The sequence below is a fragment of the Magallana gigas genome, chromosome 4 (assembly GCF_963853765.1).
Source record: "Magallana gigas chromosome 4, xbMagGiga1.1, whole genome shotgun sequence".
In the NCBI taxonomy this organism is placed as follows: domain Eukaryota; kingdom Metazoa; phylum Mollusca; class Bivalvia; order Ostreida; family Ostreidae; genus Magallana; species Magallana gigas.
Genome location: NC_088856.1, coordinates 32804247 through 32822803, shown reverse-complemented (window position 1 = coordinate 32822803; position 18557 = coordinate 32804247). Strand labels below are relative to the sequence as shown.

The window sequence follows — 18557 nt, the reverse complement described above, 5'->3', positions numbered from 1 at the left end:
TATTTACGGTATGTCGGTATTTAGAATATGCTACATTTATTATAAAAAAAATGTAATAAAAAAATAAGATAATCATTAATATATTCATTATTGAAATGATATATTTGAAATATGTAAGGACAGAAATCAAACGACATCCATACATTCTGAAAAGGTCATTGTGATTGTTGTTACAAGGACCCATTTTTTATTCTGGCGATCATTTCACTTTGATGAAATTAAATACATTTTAAATTGTATACACCAATTTTACTTATAACTTGGCCTGAGTTTAAACTAAATTGTTAATGTGTCTTCTTTCCTTGGCGTATCATAGATCATGTGGGTGACGGAGTTAGGTTCATAAGTTATGATAGCACGTGTGATAAACGTCGTATTCAGAGGGCTTATTTGAATAATAATAAAAATATATTTGATAATAATTTTATAAATTATAACGTTTCAGGTTATATTTAGTGATTGCAAATGATAAAAACCACAAGAAATAATTTACAGAGAAACGCGGAATGTTTCCAGCTTATGATGACGGAGTTTGGGTACTCTCTCTCTCTCTCTCTCTCTCTCTCTCTCTCTCTCTCTCTCTCTCTCAATTCGGAAATTGCTATTCCTCAGTGAAACTTTATATTTTAACCACGCCCATTTATGGCGCCAAGAAACAAAAAGCGAAAGTAGGCAGATATAAACCAAAGGCATATAGAAAGGGACGCAGTCAAGAGAGAATCCGATGTTTTACAAGCTTTGAAGGTAAATCACTCACCTTCTGTATCAGTTTAGCATCATCTCATCATGTTCTGAACCTCATATACCGTCATATGTTTGGTCTGTTTGAATAAACTGACCTACGTTAGATCATGTGTTGATACTCTTGACACAGGGACTCATCACAAAGTGTCCATCTCTTAATTAAGCCAATGTTTAGTGACACCAGAAGGCTCGAAAGTTTGTTACTCCAGATCCTGCACAAAAGCTACAATGTTTCTGATCATTTTTTGTTATCATTTCATTTGAAATAATATGAAAAAAAATCTTTTTTGCTTCCATGGCAATAATGGCCTATATTATCTGTTTCAGACCATTGCTGTTTTCAAAAGTCAAAATGTCAGGTTTGTATTCTTTATTATTTTATATGCTTGCATGTAAACATGAAAATATGACATATCTCACACATGCTTTTGAAACATGTCGATGATCATAAATCTTTTGAATGATTGTATAACAATAAACTTATGAAGTTCAGCTAGCAAACATTTATATAGCTACATACTTGTATATAAAATCAATAAGGCTCTATCTGTAAATATGCGTTCAAGTTACCAATAGTAGTTATCTTCATATGTACATATCAATTAATTGTGGGAATACTTTGAATTAAATTGGTTTAAACTTTTGTAGAAGATGAATGTGACTTGGATGTCTTAGTTTCACTTTTGGATGACGATAGTAATTCAGGAGATGTAAAACAACGGGATCCACCTGACAATAAGTCAGTGGGAAAAGGGAACGGAAATAGTCCACAGAGTTCAACCCTCACCAAGGGTCCACAGCCAGCCAATGAAGGTCTTGTTGATTAAAGAATTCACAAAATTGTTATGTGCTGAACAAGTTAAATGTTTCTGGATCTAATTGTTTAGTAGTTACTGGACTGGTAAGAGATGCAGATGTAATTATAAGGGAAAGCATACTCATGAGTTATGTTACATTAATTTTGCTTTTTTCTCTCTTGGTTTATTAAAAATAGAAATTAGGGTATGTATTTACTAATTTACTAAAGCATTGTACACCAACTAAAATACCGGTAGTGCTTAAAAATTACATAAGACTACCAGTACAAAATAGCAAAAACAAATACAATTACCCGGTAAAGAATTTTCAAAGTTGATTTATTTTTGCAGATGAGGATTGTGACATTGACAGCCTAGCAGCCTTTCTGGAGGAGGATGGTGATTTTGAGGAAAGAGATACTGGGAATAAATTATCAAGGAACAAGGACATCTCCCCGTCTGAAGGAAGGAGTGGGCCGTCACAGTCCAAGCCTGCCTGTACTGTGATAAGTGAGCCGTGTGAGCCATCTTTATCTCGGACTGCCCTTGATGAGATGAGTGAGCAAGAAGAGGAAGAGGATGATGAGACGGATGATGACACGAATGATGACACAGATATACAGGGTAAAGTGAAGGTGGCTCATCACCTTGCATATAACACTGATGTTTCTGATAGAGTCAAGATTTTGATGTCCATTATGTGGGACTGACTCGCCTCTATTCACACACTTAACTCTCTGAATGTTACTTTGATTTAATATTGGTGTCGTACTTTGTAAAAACACTGTCATTAAGCAATTCTGAATTTCTTTATTATTTTTATCTACTATCATAAATAAATCTGTTTCAAACCTAACTATCTATAATTTGAATTTAATTGTTTTGTTAATCAGCTGAGCTCTTGAATATTCAAAAGAAGATGTTGGAACTTCAATCTCAACTAAAGAAGAGAAAAAAAAGTAAGAATGCTTCAAAATTATCATCATCTGGGAAGTCTGAGGTTGCTAAGGATTTAGACTCTAAAAAAAGTGGTGGAGAAACCTCTGAAGATCAGCTCTCATTCAAAGTGAAAGAGGAACAAACACCAGCTTCAGAAATGTCTCAGCCACAGACAAGAAAACAGACTGTAACTCCTGAAGTATCTCAAACAGGGAAGGACCCAGAGAACTTCGCAGGCCATCAACGTATAAACAAATTGTTGCCATCCAATACCTGTGTTGGAAATGGAGAAAAGAAAATGAAAAATGGTTTCAACCTTCCAAATAATAAAGAGAAACAGAAAAGGGAAAAGAGTATCTCCAAAACAGTGTCTCCAAATAGTGACTCAAAATCAGTGGTGTCAAATAAGAGAGGTAGTGTATTAGTTCTGTTCTTTTCAAGCAAAAACCTGAGTCAGGTTATTTATGTTTCACCCTTGAGAAGTTATTGACAAATTTTATCCTTATTCCAGAACTAACAATTGACAGCACAGACGAAAATCCTTTCTTTGCCAGTTCAGACCCAGGGGCTGAGGGTAAGGGGACAAGTGGGCTATTTGGGGACAGTGACAGTGATTGGGAGGAACTGGATGGGGGTTTGTATTTGTACTTTTACTTTGTTAATACTGAGTTTGGTATCTACCGGCCTACACAAATTATTGCTAGTATTCATATAGGATACAGTCAGCTTATCTCAGTTTAAATTATTAGATGTAAAGCCAGGATTGAGTGAATCAGGCCAAGTTATCCATGACTTGATGAAGACAGCTGATTCCCAGAGGGTGTCCTCGGCGTCCCTGGAGGATGTGAAGGCACTCCGACAGAAGGCCCTCAAGTCCAAGTCATGTAAGCTCTACTGTATACCTACACCTCATTGTGTGTTTTACCTGTACTATGTAAACCAGGTATGAAACACATTGAGTTTTATTCGCAAATGGCTAATTGATAACAAAACCAGAAAAAGTGATTTCTTGGAGTAAGTACTTGTTTTATTTCATTCTTCCATGAGAGGAGGTTTCTCGGGAATCTTGCAGTTATAACTTGCATGCATACAATACACTGGTTACAGTTTTCGATTCTCTCCAAAAAAAGATAGCCAACAGATCTAGTGAAGGATTGATATTAATTGTTTCAGGGAAGACTGGCCCTTTCCCCGGCCAGGAGATGGTAAATCCACCCCATAAGAATGGCAGTGAGAATTATCAGAGTATCACAGACCCTTTCTCAGGGATCAGAATAATGTGAGTACATTTGTCCAGCAGTTAACGTAGTGACAGGGAGGCTGTAGGAATTCATTGTCCTGGTAGCCTATGTAATGGAGGAGCTTGTCCATTGAATGCATGTGTTTAATAAAGTTAAAAGTTTTTATTAAATTCAAGTTGACATTGGATCCATACTTTGACATTTCATTTTTGTCCAGTGATCCTTGTTGACAAGTTTTGGTGTTATTATGCAAGTCTAGTAGCAACAGAGCTTGTTTTTTTACATAATGAAAAAAAAAATCAGATAAAAAATTATTTTTATGTAATTTTGATACTTAATTTTTAATTTTGTCATTCTAAAACCTTTATTTATCTTAAACCTTGTTGTTACATGTATATACATATAGCTGTATACAAAGTACTTTTTTTTTAAGCAATCCAAAGATATCTAGCATGGAAATGAAATACAAGATGGCAGACAGGAAACTAATTAAGCTATCCAAGATTCATCTTAAGTTAAAAAGTGCTGAATTACAAGGAGACTGGGTGACAGTAGGGGTCATTGTACATAAATCTGAGCCTCGGACTTCATCCTCGGTGAGTAAAACGTTTCTCTTGGTTGTATAGGATATACCAAGAGTGGATATAGTTTGTAGCTTTAAAATATGTGTAGGCATGTAACAAAATCCAGAAAGGGTAGATACACGGTGTTGTGCTTGATTTTGTATACTGTAAAAGTGGCGTTTTACGCTGGTGGTTAAGAACGCGATTTTTATGGTCAAACAGTATGCGTAAGTATTAAATAAGCGGATGCATTATTGACCACACTGGAGTGTTAAATTATTTACCATACACGTGGGGTATTTTACACGGTTTTAAGCTTTACGCATAACTAGTGTAAATTTCCCACACGTGTAAATAACCACTTTTACAGTTATCCCTCTACCTCATATCTAGGGGAAGTCCTTTTGTATCTGGCGCCTGAGTGACCTGGATGACTGCGATCAGACTATTAGCTTCTTCTTATTCGGGGAGGTGTTTAAACAGCACTGGAAGAATGAGGTCAAATCTGTGGTGGGCATTCTAAACCCGAACAAGATGGACAAAGCAGACAAGGTATGGAACACATCTGTACACTCCAGTCTATAGAGGTACATCTAGATCTATTTGTACACCCCAGTCTATATAGGAATAAACAAGTTTTCTAAATCTTGTCTAGTCTATCAATACAAGTAGCAATGCTTTATTTTCCAGGGTCAGCAGGACATGGCTTTCACAGTGAACCATCCTAACCAGATAATGATGATGGGCTACTCCCAGGATCTAGGCAAGTGTGCTGGGGTCAGCAAGGCGGGCAAGGCTTGTACCAACTTCATCAACAAGTGAGTGCTTGGTGTGTGTGTGTGTGTGTGAAGCAGTATCATTGAGTATCATAGGGAGGTCTGATTTAACTGTATTGTCATTGGTTTTAGAGAACAAGGGCAGTTCTGTGTGTACCATGTACAGTCAGCCTACAAGAAAACATGTGCCAAGCGGACGGAGCTCCAGGGAAGGTCAGTGTCTGTCTACCAGCCCTATATAGCAATCGTCACATATATAAACACTTAGTTTACAGTGTCTGTCTACCAGCCCTATATAGCAATCGTCACATATATAAACACTTAGTTTACAGTGTCTGTCTACCAGCCCTATATAGCAATCGTCACGTATATAAACACTTAGTTTACAGTGTCTGTCTACCAGTCCTATATAGCAATCGTCACGTATATAAACACTTAGTTTACAGTGTCTGTCTACCAGTCCTATATATCAATCGTCACATATATAAACACTTAGTTTACAGTGTCTGTCTACCAGTCCTAGATAGCAATCGTCACGTATATAAACATTTAGTTTACAGTGTCTGTCTACCAGTCCTATATAGCAATCGTCACGTATATAAACACTTAGTTTACAGTGTCTGTCTACCAGTCCTATGTAGCAATCGTCACGTATATAAACATTTAGTTTACAGTGTCTGTCTACCAGTCCTATATAGCAATCGTCACGTATATAAACACTTAGTTTACAGTGTCTGTCTACCAGTCCTATGTAGCAATCGTCACATATATAAACAGTCCTATATAACAATCGTCACATATTTAAACACTTAGTTTACAGTGTCTGTCTACCAGTCCTATATATCAATCGTCACGTATATAAACATTTAGTTTACAGTGTCTGTCTACCAGTCCTATATAGCAATCGTCACGTATATAAACACTTAGTTTACAGTGTCTGTCTACCAGTCCTATATAGCAATCGTCACATATATAAACAGTCCTATATAACAATCGTCACATATTTAAACACTTAGTTTACAGTGTCTGTCTACCAGTCCTATATATCAATCATCACGTATATAAACACTTAGTTTACAGTGTCTGTCAACCAGCCCTATATATCAATCGTCACGTATATAAACACTTAGTTTACAGTGTCTGTCTACCAGCCCTTTATAGCAATCGTCACGTATATAAACACTTAGTTTACAGTGTCTGTCTACCAGTCCTATATAGCAATCGTCATGTATATAAACACTTAGTTTACAGTGTCTGTCTACCAGTCCTATATATCAATCGTCACATATATAAACACTTAGTTTACAGTGTCTGTCTACCAGTCCTATGTAGCAATCGTCACGTATATAAACACTTAGTTTACAGTGTCTGTCTACCAGTCCTATATAGCAATCGTCACGTATATAAACACTTAGTTTACAGTGTCTGTCTACCAGTCCTATATACCAATCGTCACGTTTATAAACACTTAGTTTACAGTGTCTGTCTACCAGTCCTATATAGCAATCGTCACGTATATAAACACTTAGTTTACAGTGTCTGTCAACCAGCCCTATATAGCAATCGTCACATATATAAACACTTAGTTTACAGTGTCTGTCTACCAGTCCTATGTAGCAATCTCACATATATAAACACTTAGTTTGCAAGGGTCCAATGTGAATAGTGTAACGAGGTGACTTATCATGGTTTTGTTTTAGCTCCGCAGTCACCCCTAAGAATCATGTGTTTGGACGCAGGAACAACAAAGACTCTCTTTTCTTCTATGGAGGGGAAACATTTACCAATACAAAGTATATCATCAAGCATTCGTTTAAATGTATTTATAGTAATTTATTTTATTTTGGAAATACCCATTGAAGATCAAATATAAACTTTGAGTTTGTGTGTTTGTGTAGGAGGAAGGCGTCCCAGAAGGACCAGGTGACGGTCAGTAAGCTCCAGGCCAAGCAGCTACAGAGTCAGGGAAAGTTCACCACCATGTCCCTCCACGACCTTGACCCGGCAGACAAGGAGAAACTCAGACAACTGGAGCAGAAAAAAAATGACCTGTAAGCTCTGCAGTAAACAGATAGATTGTCCAACTTCTGATTTTTTCTTTATTGACCCACCATCATAAAAAGTTAAAGTTAACATATGAAAAATGTTTTAAATTAACATTGTGCAAAAACTACAGATTTCACTTGGATTATGGATGTAATTATCACTAAATTTGATAAATATCAGGTTCAGTTGAATGAACTATTTTAATTTTTTTGCAATTGTTTATCAATTGAAAGCCATCAGCCAAACCAATTCATTCTAGACAATAAATTATATTGGACATGATAATTTTAAAATGTATGAAAGAAATTTATTATGCCCCCTTTCGAAGAAGGGAGGGCATATTGCTTTGCTGATGTCTGTCGGTCGGTTGGTCCACCAACAGTTTCCGTTCACTTTCTTCGCAAAGGATGCTCATATTGAAATGAAATTTGCTAGGGTGATTTCACCATGCATCGGACACCTTTGGATTTTTCCCTTTGTTCACGCATTAAATATCGTCCAAATATAAATAAAACTTGTTTTAAAAGGTACAGGTTTTCCCCTTGCTTAATTATTGGAGAAAAAATTGTGAAATTGTTAAAAATGTAGAAAATAAAGCAAATTAATGAAGTGTTGAACTATTTCACCATGGATCGGACAATATTTACCAAGCATCGGACAGCTATAGCAGTGCAGTAGAGATTAAAAATAACAACATTTTCTGGTTTTAATGCAAAAATACAAAAGTTCGGAAATATTAATTTATTCAATTGCTATTCATATTTCTTTTAATGTAAATCCTCAAATATACATATAGGAATTAAGACTAGTGCTTCTGTTTAAAGGAATATTTATCATAAGGGGTTCTTTATCGTGCCAGCTCCTACAGGAACTTTGGACTAAAAATGGTGTGTCCGTAAAACTCGATTTTTAAGTGGTTTGAGGAAAATGTTTGTATCAATTATTTTTTGAATTTTTATTTTACTTCACATTTAAAGTATATCAGAAGGAATGGGCACATAATCTCCATATTATTAGAAGAAATCATGCAGTGAAAACTGTCCGATGCATGGTTAATTTGTGTCCGATCCATGGTGAAATGAAGATATGGTGCAATAATGGCCTTGACATTAATTGTTCAAATTTCTTGGACTTATTTTAATCAAATTTTGTTTCAAAACTTACTTCTTTCTAATTATTTTACGAAGAGAGTGCATTTTCACTAATTTACAATCAAACGCACAACATTCAAATCATGCTTTAGTGTAAAATCTTCGTAACTAAATTTTCAATAATGGCGTATTTGATGTCATTTTACGATGTCTATATTGCTATTTCTTTGACAATGTGACTGTCAAATTCTTAATAATGATAAAGTTCATTTGTTCTAATTCAGGAATATACGAAACAACACATGAGCGCATGCACATTTATTTGTATATTTATAAACAAAGTTGTCCGATCCAAGGTATGTGTCCGATGCATGGTTAAATCACCCTATACAGGTTTATCATAATACATGTTATATCTGGGTCAAGTTTGATTTTGGGTGCGATCGAGCAATTTTCGACAGAGCTATGCCCTTTGGACATATAATAACTCCAATTATTTGCAGTTTCCGTTCATTTTCTTTGCATAGGATGCACATATTGAAATGAAATTTGGTATACAGGTTTATCATAATGATATCTAGGTCAAGTTTTATTTTGGGTGTATTCAAGCAATTTTGACAGAGTTATGTGCCTTCTACTCAGAAAATTTCAATTATTTGTAGTTTCCGTTCATTTTCTTCGCAGATGTTTCTATGGGAGGGGGGCATAAGTGTTTTGCAAACATCTCTTGTTTTGATATGTTTGGTGAAGAAAAATCAGTCAGATTGGTCTGCAAATAAGTTGTGTATGTGTAACAAATATTGCTTTTTAAGTGATGGTTATTTGTGTTAGCCTGTGTTTAATTAAAGCCTATGTAATTTCAGTGTGGATCTTTTAGCTACTCCTACTGTTGGGTCTCTGAATTTTGTGAAGCATCTAGTAAAGAAAGAAAATCCCAAAGAAACAGGTTAGTTCTTGATTGATACACTCTCTTTACAAAACGTTTGTGCCACTTTCATTGTTAAAGGTTTGTTTTGTTTGAACAATACTTGGTTTTGCAGACTGCTCAGGTGACAAAAAAGTGGAAATACAATCAATATCCCCTGCTGAATTACTCAAACAACACAAGCAGGACATGGTCAGGAGAAGGAAGTCCAGGCAGAGTGGCCTAGCTTCCCTAGAAAGTCCACAGAATCCAAAAGATGTGACTCCCAAATTAGCACGAGGGGGATCCATGGACGGATTTATCTCTCTTGATATGTCCAAGAAAGCCAAGCCTGTATCTAGCACAGAAATTGCCAAGGTATTAGATCGAGATTTATATGTTAACTTTGTACATGTGGAGTTAATAGTAGCAGATGATCAAATGAGTGGAAAGACTCTTAACTACAATCCTTGAAAAGGCATGCAATGTTTTCAGTATACCCCACAGAAGGAATTCTGGTAAAATGTCTTTTAACCCGTCTGTCAGTCTGTCAGTCCTGTTTTTTGTTAACTCGGTTTTAGTGTTAGAAATCTTTTTATTGCTAATTACAAGTATATCAGGAAATAGGCATATATTTAATTTTACAATTCAAACACAGTGATTTCTGTTTTAAAAAATTATGACATCAATTACTTTGGCAGAGCAGAAACAAAATAGACAACATAATCCCTTTCAAAAAAATTTAACCTCATATCAAATAAATGTTTTTGTTTTGTTTTTTTTTTACTTTTTTCAAATTGTGTATTACTAGAAATAAATTCATTTCATTTTAATGTAACTTAATTAACCTAATTTAACTTCAGTCAGCATCAACTGCGAAGTTTGTTTACTGTTGAAACTTCATATGGCATGCTAACTTTAATTCACATGTATGCTATTTTAATTTCGATCACTTTTTAATTTATTTCAAATTTTTTAGTTTAAAAAATATTGATAATTATTTTTAGTATTCCCAATATGCATTTATCATAAAATATCATCATATTTTAGGCAATCAACTACTGCAGTTAGTTCAGTTTCTTCTCTTTGCATTTCCTGTTGAAATAATAATTAAAAAAGAGAATGGATTGAGTCAGAAATTGATCGATTTGATGAGAAGAAGAAATTATTTTGTGATAGTTAAAGAAGCCTCAGATATGGTCAAAGTTAATCTGCATCACAATGTTGCATATGCTTTCAATTTGGTTGTTTTCTTGGGTTTTCATTTGAAATTAGAACAAAGTGATAGTGAACTGCTTATTTTCAGAGAAAAATCTAGAGCTATTTGGCTGTATGATCAGGTTTTGAAATGCTATGTATAATTAATGGTCACAATTACACCAACTTACCCAATAAATAGTGCAAGTAGCATGAAAATTAATCGATCAAATTTTAATTTTACATCTTGACCTAATTTTATGGAATACAATGATTTGAAAACCTTCCCTATTTGATTTTGAGCGACAAATTTCAAACATAAGTTAGTTTATTTTGGATTTATTAAATACTTATTAATAAACAGCAACCTGTGGATCCCTCCCAATATACGAGGGTCAATCAAAAAATATGAAGACTTTTGCCGTAGCTATGGTTTTTAACGTCATATTATATAACATGTACTAAATTCAGTAGACATAATTTAGCAATTGTTTCAAACAATTTAAAATAAAAAAAAAAATGAATATATTCCTTTATTTCTAAGAATTATATAGAATCTAATCCTGCAATAACGAGTTCACGGTGCACGGTCAGGCTTTGTGTTGTGTCAACAATAAATCATATGTTAAAAGTAATATCTCCATAAATTAGGCTTAAATCCAACTAATATTGTAAGCTAAAATCAAAAATAGTCATGATATACTATGTACCAAGTAATGACGAGATATACAGATATGTTGAACAGACATCAGTAACTAAAGACATACAGTCCTCTTTAAAATTAACTAAAAACATTGAAGTCGCCAGATGTCACGGCGCAATGAAAAAATAAAAACTGCGAAAATGTTCAATGGGGGTAAAAAAATAAGTCAAAAATTATTTGCACATTTGTGTTGTAGTCTAACACATTTTGTGGGGGTTGTGGTAAATGTATTTTGAACATTAAACAATACGAAAGAGAGTAGAATGTCTGCAAATATGTGGTTGAAAAATAAATGTCATCTGACTTTCAGGGATTTCCTTACTGTAAATGAGAAGACATGCGGTAAAAAATAAAAAAAACTTCAAGGAACTAACTCATGATTTTCGAACAAATGTGAACAAATTAGATGTCAAGTGAAATATTCTCAATTTAAATTGTATAGTGAAAAGCACAAAAGACTCAGGGTGATATAGAGATTGGATATTTCTATTAACCTTGACCAATGTTTTCAAAGTTACTGTGCGCCGTAGTGACAAAACATGTTGATTTTAAAATTGGATAACAAAAATACCTTTTCATCAAATGGAATGAAACTTCGTATATCAATAAAATAAATATGTTGCATTAATATAATCTGTTAGTTATGACTTTACTGAAAAATATATGATAGACAGCCACATTGTCTTCGTATTTTTTTATTGACCCTCGTACATGTACCGGTACTTAGGTAACTGTAAAAGCCATTTGGCTTTTTTATCTTTAGGTGAGGTTTTTTGCCAGGTGAACAGTATTAAACAGAGTGCACTGATGTATTTCAGAAGGATATGATGGTAGACTGTCATAGTGTCATTGACCCAAGCCCCCAAGTCAATATATTTTATCTGTGTATAGCCAACTCACAGACCTCTGTAAGAGTTCATGTTTTATTGATAAACACATACATCAAAGATTAATTACCTATCTATCTATCTGCATGTATCTGCCAATCCAGTCGATTGGTAGGATATTTGTACTTTAAAAGATTGAATCATTTTGGTTTTTTTGAGATCTTGAATTTTTTGTACAAAAACATTAATATCTTAGAAGTGTTTCCTTTTCAATGAACAAGGTATTAAATGGAATAACAATTAAGAATGACTCAGGTTTCTGAAGCTTAAGAGGGCTTAACATGCAGTAAGGATGGCCATATCAATCTCTCTTGTTCCAGAGGTTACTGCGCATTATTCTTGGATGTTGTCCTGTCCTTGAATATACATTTTCAGTGACAGCCTTCCAACACCTCCAGAAACAAGGTTGTAAATGGCAAGATTAGTGAAGATGTCAGCTGAAGTGACATTGCCTCAAACAATATTTCCATGAATCATTGTGAATATCATTTGTAAAAGTCAGGAACAAAATGTAGCTGAAATAGCACAGGAAACAAATTTCCATAAATTGTCCATTTTTTGTTGGAAAATTTTGAGTGGAGGGTCTGATATTGGAGTGACTTCCTATTTGATTTGTACATCATAAACTTACCCTGCTGAAGCCCTGTTTATTGTCAATGTATATTTTGAGATTATCTGGTGGCATGACTGATTTACCGCTAGGCTTGCTGACCCCAAACCTATCTGTCATCTTTCATTCCAACAAAGAGGATTAAAGAAGCATTTGACTGTGATGGAGGAAGTGATGTTTTTTGATAGATACTGCTGGTCTGGAGTTTTTATGAATGGAGCGCTTGCAGACCTGGAGTGTTGTGTATTGATTTCTTATCAGCAGATCTCTGTAACTATGATTAACCTAATCAAGCCCTCAGGCCTTCCCCATCCCTCTGACCTCAGGCTAGAGATGATGGACCAAGAGGAAGGAAGGGAAGATAATGCTATCAATTGGAAGCCACTTTTTCTGATTTGCTCAATTTTGTCATTTGATAGACAGAAACTCGTCAGCTGTTGTATTGAACATTTGAATGCTTAAGTTTGGGGTTAATTTTAAAGGGACCTAGACACAATTTGAGATAAAAATTTTATTTTTTATGTATTAAATAGTTTTCTTGTGCAATTCAAATAAATGACTACAATTTGAATGAATGACTACAATTCAAATGAATGACTACAGTTCAAATGAATGACTACAATTTGAATGTTACAAGTCAAGTTATGAGAGAGATACAGTGGTATGTAAACAGAGCTCAATTCTTATAGTTGTTTACAAATAATGTAAAGTAAGGAATTACCATCTCTGACAAAATGACATGGGGCAAAGAAGATAAACTGTTTCAATCAATGTGTTCCTAAATTATATTACATGTAGAAGAAGCAACAACACATGTAAACAATAAAAAGACTGGAGCTTTGTTTACAGAACAAAGAATTTTTAACTCTGTACCTTGCTTGTAACTCAATATTTGACTTCTAAATTTTGACAAGGCATTAAAAATTCCCATATTAACCATTCTATACATAAAACATGGAAATAAAATTTGAAATTTTAAGCTCAAATTGTGTCCAAGTCCCTTTAATAGATGTTCAGAATAATAAACTTTAATACGTCTTTATTTTATAATGAATCAATGATGAAATAGTGCAAACTTCACTGAAACAAGGTTTTAGAGGAATGTTTACTGGTTATCTGATTTCAGAAAAGGTTTTTTATGGCCCCGCCCCATTTTAGAAAAAAAAGAAGCATATAGTTTGCTCCTGATAATTTGTGGGAGTGTTGGGTAGCTGACCAAGAGGTTATTATCAATATCAATATTTAGTAATGGTTTTCTAGACAGACCTTTAACTTAGAACTATGCAGGTACCCTGTGAAGTAGATGACCTCATTGATTTTGAGGTCACTTGGTCAAAGAACATTGGTCCAGCAAGTCTGGAATCACCTGAGAAGCTAAACATTGTCTGGTCAGTATCTTCAGAATTCTTTGCAGAACAGATATCAGACTTTGTATGCAGGTATTCCAAAGGAGTAGTTGACCCCTATTGGGTCATAGTTCAAAGATCAAACTACACTAGATATTCATTTGTAGGCTTGATATGGTATTTTTTGTGAGAACCCTTTGTTTGACTCATTTTATATTTGGCAGTTGATGGCCATATCCAAGGTTAAAAGGAGTGGAGGAATACAAAAGGAAGACCCAAATGCACTTAAAAGGAAGCGAGATTCTCCAGAGAGTAAGCAGAAGATGCAGGAAAGGGTCTTATCCAACATAGGTACTTTGTCCTATCCAACATAGTAAAGAGTAAAGACATTCTTATCCAGCATAGTAAAGACACTCTTATCCAACATTGTAAAGACACTCTTATCCAACATAAGTATTTAGTCTTATCAAACATAGTAAGTTGGTGTTATCCTACTAAGTATTTAGTCCAATCCAACATAGTAAGTCAGTTTAATCCAACATAGGTACTTCATCCTATCAAACATAGTCAATCTTAAATCAACATAGGTATTTAGGGATATTTGATCCTGTTCAACATAAATACTTAGACCTTTTCAAAATGGGGCTCACTCCCATCTGACATAGTCTTATTAACAGCAGCCTGCTCACTTGATCATCTCTAAAATGATAAGTGGTTTTTCAATGCATCCTGTTATATAATGGATAGATATGTCTAATTAACATAGACACTCAGCATACATTTGTATTCAACAATTAGAGTTAGCTATTATTTAGGATTTTTTTTAAGTTGTCAATGATTTGGCAGGAAATACAGTTGATGAAAAACAGAAACTAGAAGAACCTCCAGTGAAACGCTCCAAGCTTTTGGGTAACATTGACGAGAATTCAGAGGAATTTAAGAATCTCATGAAATCCAGGTCAAAACACACGGGGACTCTAGCTCAGGTCAGTTCCTGTTTGGTGTTAGTACAATGCCCGGTGATGTACAAACTTCTGTGTGTCTGTTTATCTGTGTGTCTGTTTATCTGTGTGTCTGTTTATCTGTGTGTCTGTTTATTCTGTGTGTCTGTTTATCTGTGTGTCTGTTTATTCTGTGTGTCTGTTTATCTGTGTGTCTGTTTATCTGTGTGTCTGTTTATTCTGTGTGTCTGTTTATCTGTGTGTCTATTTATTCTGTGTGTCTGTTTATCTGTGTGTCTGTTTATTCTGTGTGTCTGTTTATCTGTGTGTCTGTTTATTCTGTGTGTCTGTTTATCTGTGTGTCTGTTTATCTGTGTGTCTATTTATTCTGTGTGTCTGTTTATCTGTGTGTCTGTTTATTCTGTGTGTCTGTTTATCTGTGTGTCTGTTTATCTGTGTGTCTGTTTATTCTTTGTGTCTGTTTATTCTGTGTGTCTGTTTATCTGTGTGTCTGTTTATTCTGTGTGTCTATTTATTCTGTGTGTCTGTTTATCTGTGTGTCTGTTTATCTCTGTGTTGTCTGTGATTGGTCAGGTGGAGATGGAGCAGGAGGAGAGGTACTTCATGGAGCTGGAGAAGAAAGAGAAGTACGAAGACAAGATGCAGTCAACCATGTCTGTCAGGTGTACTGTCTTCACCTGTAAAAATGTGAGTACTCAAGGAAAGCTCAACAACCTCTGTATAAAATTCAGCATTAAGGTCAGACGACACGTTCCTCAATTTTATATAACTTTTTCCAGGAATTTGTTATTGACTTACTACTACTTTGAGAAGCTTTTTTGCAAAAAATTAGAATACCTTACCAGACATTTCTGTAAAATACTAGAGTATGCAATTTCATGGATAAATAAAATTTTCATCATTATAAACGACTATAAATAATAATAATTTTATTGCAACTCTTTATGATTACAAGGAGATACAAAAAGATGCTCGAGGAATGTGTCGTCAAACCTTCAAGTTTAATTTTTGATGTATTTTACAGATGGTAGAAAATACATGTGTATCATGATTAGACAATTGCAGACCTTAACAGTATACTCTATTTTATCTTGATAGTGGATGTAGCTACATGTCAGTGTAAAGAACATTGCTGTAAAATGGTTATTTATGCCATTGGTTAAGTACAGTGTTCTTAAATACGTGAATGCATGATTAGCCTCTCAAAGTTTTATCTAAGTTTGTTTTTTCTTATACCATATGTGGGAGGATATTATCTACAGTTTTTAGCTTACAACATAAGTAGAGTAAAACACATTTTATTTTGAGAGCTTACCTATACAGTATGTTTTGTCTTCACTGTGTAGCTCTACAGAATCCATGTATTTTATTTTGACAGTGTAGTTAAACATTTTACATATATTTTGTCTTGGCAGTGTAATTATACAGCCATGAAGCTTGCAGACAAGTGTAAAACTGAAAGACATACCATAGTCAAGAGTGAGACATCCAAGCGCTTTTTTAAGTGTAAACACTGTGGGAAGAGGAAAATTTCTATCCACAAATACCCCACAGAACCCTGGTAAGTGTCGGACTAAACTGTTGGGCTCTATCCACATATATCCCACAGAACCATATTTTAAAAGAGTAAGATTTTATCCCCAAATACTCACAGAACCCTTGTAAGTCTTAGAGTATCCTCTCAGTCTCTCCCCGTTGCCCAATCGGCTATCATACTTCCCTTTGGTCCAATTTGGCTCATACTTTACCAACAGAGTGCCTTTGGTCAAAGGATGTGCAGTGACCTTGAATTATGTGTCTAAGTTAAGGGTCAAATTCATATCACCATGAAAAAAAATTCGGAGCATATTTATGGCTCATACTTCACATAAACAGAGTTTTTGGGTAAAGGGTGTGCAGCATTTTTATACAAAGTTTCAACGTCAAGTGTGAAGGTCATTGTAGATCTCTTTAAAATCTGGTTTTAGAACACAAATTATTTCTTATTGATATTATTGTTATTATTTCTAACTGATATTAAACCCCAAAAAGCCTGTTGGTAAGAGTAATGAGCTTAAAGTTCTATGCCAACCTGAGTCATAGGTAAAAGTAAAATCCTGTGAATTGCTTTTATCCCATTTTCTGTTAATTAAGCAGGGCCCTTTGAGATAGTCACCATCTTAATGATGTCTAGTTTTTGTCTCTTTCGCCCTCATTGTCAATTGTCAGGAGTTTAAGACTGGGCAAATTCTAACATCTCAAAGTATCTCTCTTTAAACAATATTTTGTCTGGGCAAATTCAAGACAGGGCGAAACCGAGTGCAAGTGAAAAAGGATGAAAATAACATAGGCGAAAATAACCCCTGTATACAGTAATTCTGTAGTAACAAACCTAATAAGTAATAACAGCAGCTATGTTATATCTACACTGTTGTCATGTATTGCATCATTAGTTTTTAACTAAGTAATAGTGTATTGATTTCATCAGCACAGAAAATTTTTATTTCATTAGTGCACCCACCATATTAATAAATTGTTTTATGATGCGATTTTAATTATGTAGACATTACTAGACCTTATAAAATAACAAATCTAGATATATAACAGGCTTTTACTCTTTATTTCAAATCAAATTGTTATTATTTATAGCCCATGCAACAGTTGAGAGGGATAAAATGTTTTGACCAGTCCGTCAGTCAGTTTGTCTGTCTGTCTTGCAGTCAGTCCATCTGTCCGTCAGTCCTCCTTTTTTGTTAGCGCAAGTCCTCATAAACCTTAAATCTAGGAAACAATGTGTATATGTGCATATTACCAAAAATTTTAGGTTTCTTTATTTTCCTGGGAATTTTTGCCCTTTTAAAACCTAAAATTTTGCCCATATATTGAAATAGAAATGAACAGTTTTTTAAGTGCAAATCCTCTTAAACTGCTGCATGGAATTTTATGTACCGGGTACATAAAGCATGCCTTGCCGTTAATTATGTGTAGCATTGTCAAGTAATGTGGGAGCGTGGGGTATGTGAGAGTGCTCACTTTTTCATTCATTGAAAATTAATAAGCCCATTTTAAGTGTAGAATACACACAAAAATGTTGTTGAGCTTCAATTACAATGACTTACGGCACTTCCTGGTTCCCTTTACAGTGAGTGTGGGGAGTACAGCTTTCAAAGAACAGCCATGATGGAGGTAAAGTCAAATTTATGGTATGAAATGAAATGTGTCGCTCTTTCCATACTTGAGGCAGTATTAGAGTATTGTTTTGACATCTTGTAGGAGAAAAAAGGTCCCAAGTTGCCCGGGGAGAAGCTAAGTCTACGCGGGGATGAGGTGTCCTATCTCGGCGCCATGAAGCAAACTGTCTATCTCAACATTTGAGGACATCTGATATTGAAATTCTGAATATAAGGACTTTTTGAGAAAAAATTTCTGTAATCAAATGTCATGGCATAAACCCGATTTTATGAACATTGAATCAAATTTTGTTCTACTGCAATTAATTTTTGCACTGTAATTGGGTTTCTGTTACTGCAGCCAGCATATTTTGCTTCTGAAGCAGATTTTGAGCTTTTGATTGATATAGAATTGAATTTTTTTTTTAAGTGCTTGATTTTAACTACATGTAAGCAGTAGTCCTGCTTTCATTTATGAGAGAGAGAGCTCGAGAGAGAGCTCAGAAATTAAGAAATGTATCCAAGTACATGTATTATTGTTTTGAGTCACACATTATTTTTTATACAATCTCTTGTGGTTTTCTGATTGACATAACTCACTA

General features: G+C 34.6%; 2 protein-coding genes across 2 annotated transcripts; both read left to right on the top strand.

The window, feature by feature from the left end:
* The first annotated feature begins 619 nt into the window (after positions 1–619).
* On the top strand, positions 620–18190 carry LOC105331622 (protein MCM10 homolog). The gene is made up of 22 exons (XM_066082150.1): positions 620–744; positions 1072–1103; positions 1393–1557; positions 1893–2165; positions 2435–2893; positions 2992–3114; positions 3230–3364; positions 3654–3759; positions 4155–4317; positions 4678–4836; positions 4975–5102; positions 5193–5273; positions 6761–6853; positions 6959–7111; positions 9061–9143; positions 9238–9479; positions 14069–14195; positions 14691–14830; positions 15380–15493; positions 16222–16367; positions 17929–17971; positions 18059–18190. Exons 2-22 carry the CDS (start codon positions 1097–1099, stop codon positions 18158–18160), a joined length of 3042 nt encoding a protein of 1013 aa, XP_065938222.1. The 5' UTR covers positions 620–744; positions 1072–1096; the 3' UTR covers positions 18161–18190.
* LOC136274663 (ATP synthase subunit a-like) lies at positions 14838–15371 on the top strand. Its single transcript, XM_066082046.1, is given in 2 exon segments — positions 14838–15078; positions 15081–15371. Coding segments are annotated over 2 exon segments (513 nt in total). The 5' UTR covers positions 14838–14856.
* Positions 18191–18557: the final 367 nt, after the last annotated feature.